This window comes from Orycteropus afer, unplaced genomic scaffold (assembly GCF_000298275.1).
Source record: "Orycteropus afer afer isolate SDZICR_OR568_19922 unplaced genomic scaffold, OryAfe1.0 scaffold00741, whole genome shotgun sequence".
NCBI classification, from domain to species: Eukaryota; Metazoa; Chordata; class Mammalia; order Tubulidentata; family Orycteropodidae; genus Orycteropus; species Orycteropus afer.
The window spans coordinates 329,547-332,376 of record NW_006922328.1 but is presented as its reverse complement, the minus strand read 5'-3'; the positions used below and the strand labels follow the sequence as shown (position 1 = coordinate 332,376).

The 2,830-nt window shown below is 54.6% G+C and overlaps 1 protein-coding gene across 1 annotated transcript in view; it reads left to right on the top strand.

The window, feature by feature from the left end:
• Positions 1-2,830, top strand: part of UBL3 (ubiquitin like 3) — a 66,949-nt gene that overhangs the window by 58,259 nt on the left and 5,860 nt on the right. The window contains exon 2 of the mRNA XM_007957379.1: positions 568-676. Coding sequence (XP_007955570.1) covers positions 568-676 — 109 coding nt within the window. The remainder of the gene's footprint in view (positions 1-567; positions 677-2,830) is intronic.

Sequence of the window (2,830 nt, the reverse complement as noted above, 5' to 3'; positions counted from 1 at the left end):
GGTTCAAACCCACCAGCCACTCCTCGGAAGGAAGGTTGGGCATTCCTACTTCCATAGTGATACTGCCTCGGAAACCCAAGGAGGGGTCGCTATGAGTCGGGTCTGACTTGATGGCACATAATAACAACAACAACATGTATGTGTATACGGAGCTCTGATGGCACAGTGCCTAAGGCATTTGGCTGCTAACCAGAAGGTTGGCGGCTCAAACCCACCAGCTGCTCTGCAGAAGGAAGATGGGCGATCTACTTCCGTAAAGATTTGTAGCCTCAGAAACCCAGTGGGGGTCGCTGTGAGTCGGAATCGCCGGGCGGCAGTGGGTCGGCTCTGGTTTACATCTGTGTGCATGTGTGTGCTCCGTACGTCAGACGATACGGTCATATGCTTGGATTTCGGTTCTAAAACAAAAATTTAACAGGATCCAAGTAAATAAAAAGAACCAGGAAATGGCATTAGCGGGAATTTATATTGTGGTGGAAATTTTAATAAAAGCCCTGAATCTTGTTGGGTTTTTCTAAAGCTTAAAAATTCCAAGATGCGTATTAAAAGGGTCTTTCTTTTTCCCAGATCAATCTGCGCCTCATCTTGGTGAGCGGGAAAACCAAAGAGTTCCTGTTTTCCCCCAACGACTCCGCGTCGGACATCGCCAAGCACGTGTACGACAACTGGCCGATGGGTGAGTGACGCTCCGCGGGGGAGTGAGCGCTGTTAGTCCGTGGAGGTCTGAGACAGTGACAGATGGTAAAGTGTTAGAGCGCAGACACAAGTAACTGAGGGCGCAGGGGACCAGGAGACCACTGTCACCTTCCCTGCCTTTCACCTCTGCCAGCCTCATTGCAAAATGCTGGTGAAAGTGGCCTGGTGACAAAACTCTGCTTTGAGCTCAGGACCGCTTTAGTGTAGATGAAAATAGGTACTTTCAGGAGCAGAACCCAAAGTCGTCGGTCCACGCACGTCCCAGCTGTGCCCTGTCTCTCTGCCGACACATGGGGCGGAGAGAAGGCAGGTGGCCTCAAACAGACGGCATCGCGGCCCCTCGGTCCGCTCTGCACGCAGCCTGTTTGACGCTGAATTTCCTGCCCAGTCGTTTCTAAGCCCGTGTCGATCCGATCGCCTCTGAACTGAAGGCCAGGAGCTGGAGAGCCCCCTCAGCGTCCCCACGGTCCAGCCAGCCAGCAGGTGTCCGTGGCACAGTTTTGGGGGCTGGGGGTGCACCTTCCTTTCTGGGGTTCTCTCCTGCGTGATGGCACAGTGCCTTGTCACCCCTTCAGTGACTCCTCAGCGCGGCTCTTCCTCGGAAGACACTGGTCGTGCGGGCTGAGCGCGGCTCGTTTCCCCGGCAGACGCCTTCTGCGTTATTACTGTTAAAGACTTGTTTCCACCAGGAGCACGGTGTGTGCTCAGACCGAGGCGTTGGGGCCAGTGCTCCTTAGCCTCCGTTACACACGGACGAAGCCCTTTTAGAGGCGGAAAGTAATGAGCGCTGACCTGAGCTACTTTTTGTCACAGTGTTGCTTGTTTTCAAATGCACACGCACACAGCCCCATCAGAGCTGTCCGTGCCCATACCTGGTGTGCAGTCATCAGACTGGAGCAGATCCGGAAAGAAGGTGCACCCAGGCCTGTGACGGCAGGGACAGTCACGTGAGCACCTGTGTGGAGGCGGGCTGCTGAAAGCACAGCACCACCGGCAACATGCATGTGGCGCTGAGTGTGGGGCCACGAGCATGGCGCCCTGCGTGTGGTAGTGTGCGTGTGGCGCCGTGTGTGTGGTAGTGTGCATGTGGTTCCATGCGTGTGGTGCCGTGTGTGTGGCGCTGTGCGTGTGGCGCCGTGCGTGTGGTAGTGTGCGTGTGGCGCCGTGCGTGTGGTAGTGTGTGGCGCCGTGCGTGTGGTAGTGTGCGTGTGGCGCCGTGCGTGTGGCGCTGTGCGTGTGGCGCCGTGCGTGTGGTAGTGTGCGTGTGGTGCCGTGCGTGTGGCGCCGTGCGTGTGGCGCCGTGCGTGTGGTAGTGTGCGTGTGGCGCCGTGCGTGTGGCGCCGTGCGTGTGGTAGTGTGCGTGTGGCGCCGTGCGTGTGGTAGTGTGCGTGTGGCGCCGTGCGTGTGGCGCCGTGCGTGTGATGCTGTGCACGTGGCCCCATGTACGTGGTACCATGTGCAGTACTATGCATGGCGCCGTGTGCGTGGCACTGCCGCCTCACCAGGACAGGCTTGCAGCCATCGGCAGAAATGCTCCAGGCAGATGCTTTCACTGCTTCAGCTAAACTATTGTTGGACTTAAGGAAGACCTTAGGGGATGTTTCGGTTTAAGGCTGAACCATTGTTTTAATGGCTCCTGACTTCACTAGGTGCCACAGGTTAGGCACAAGGTGACAGCAACCCACCCCCACCCCCAGTTTGTCTTTTCTGTTTCTGTAACTTCTAGCTTTCCTTTTCCATTTGTAGGTTACCTCCTGATGTATGTCATTTGGGGGTTTCCTCTGAGTCTTCATTTTGGGTAAAAGGAATTAAAGTTTGTCCTGTGTGACATTTACTGATCACCTTACAAGAGACGGTAAAGTCATAAATCCGTATTATGCACAAGTCAACACGTTTTTGGTTGTTCTAATGTCGGTCTGTTAATTCATTTCAGACTCTTCATTGAACCCATTATTTTCAGCCTTGAATGTGCATATTAAACAGGCACAAAGTTGGGACATTGTAGTCCCCTCTGTTAGTGGCAGGCCACTGGTTAAGGTATTCCCCTGCTATCCTAAAGGTTGGTGGTTCAAACCCACCAGCACCTCAGCAGGAAAAAGATGAGGCAGTCTGCTTCCTTACAGACTGACAGCCT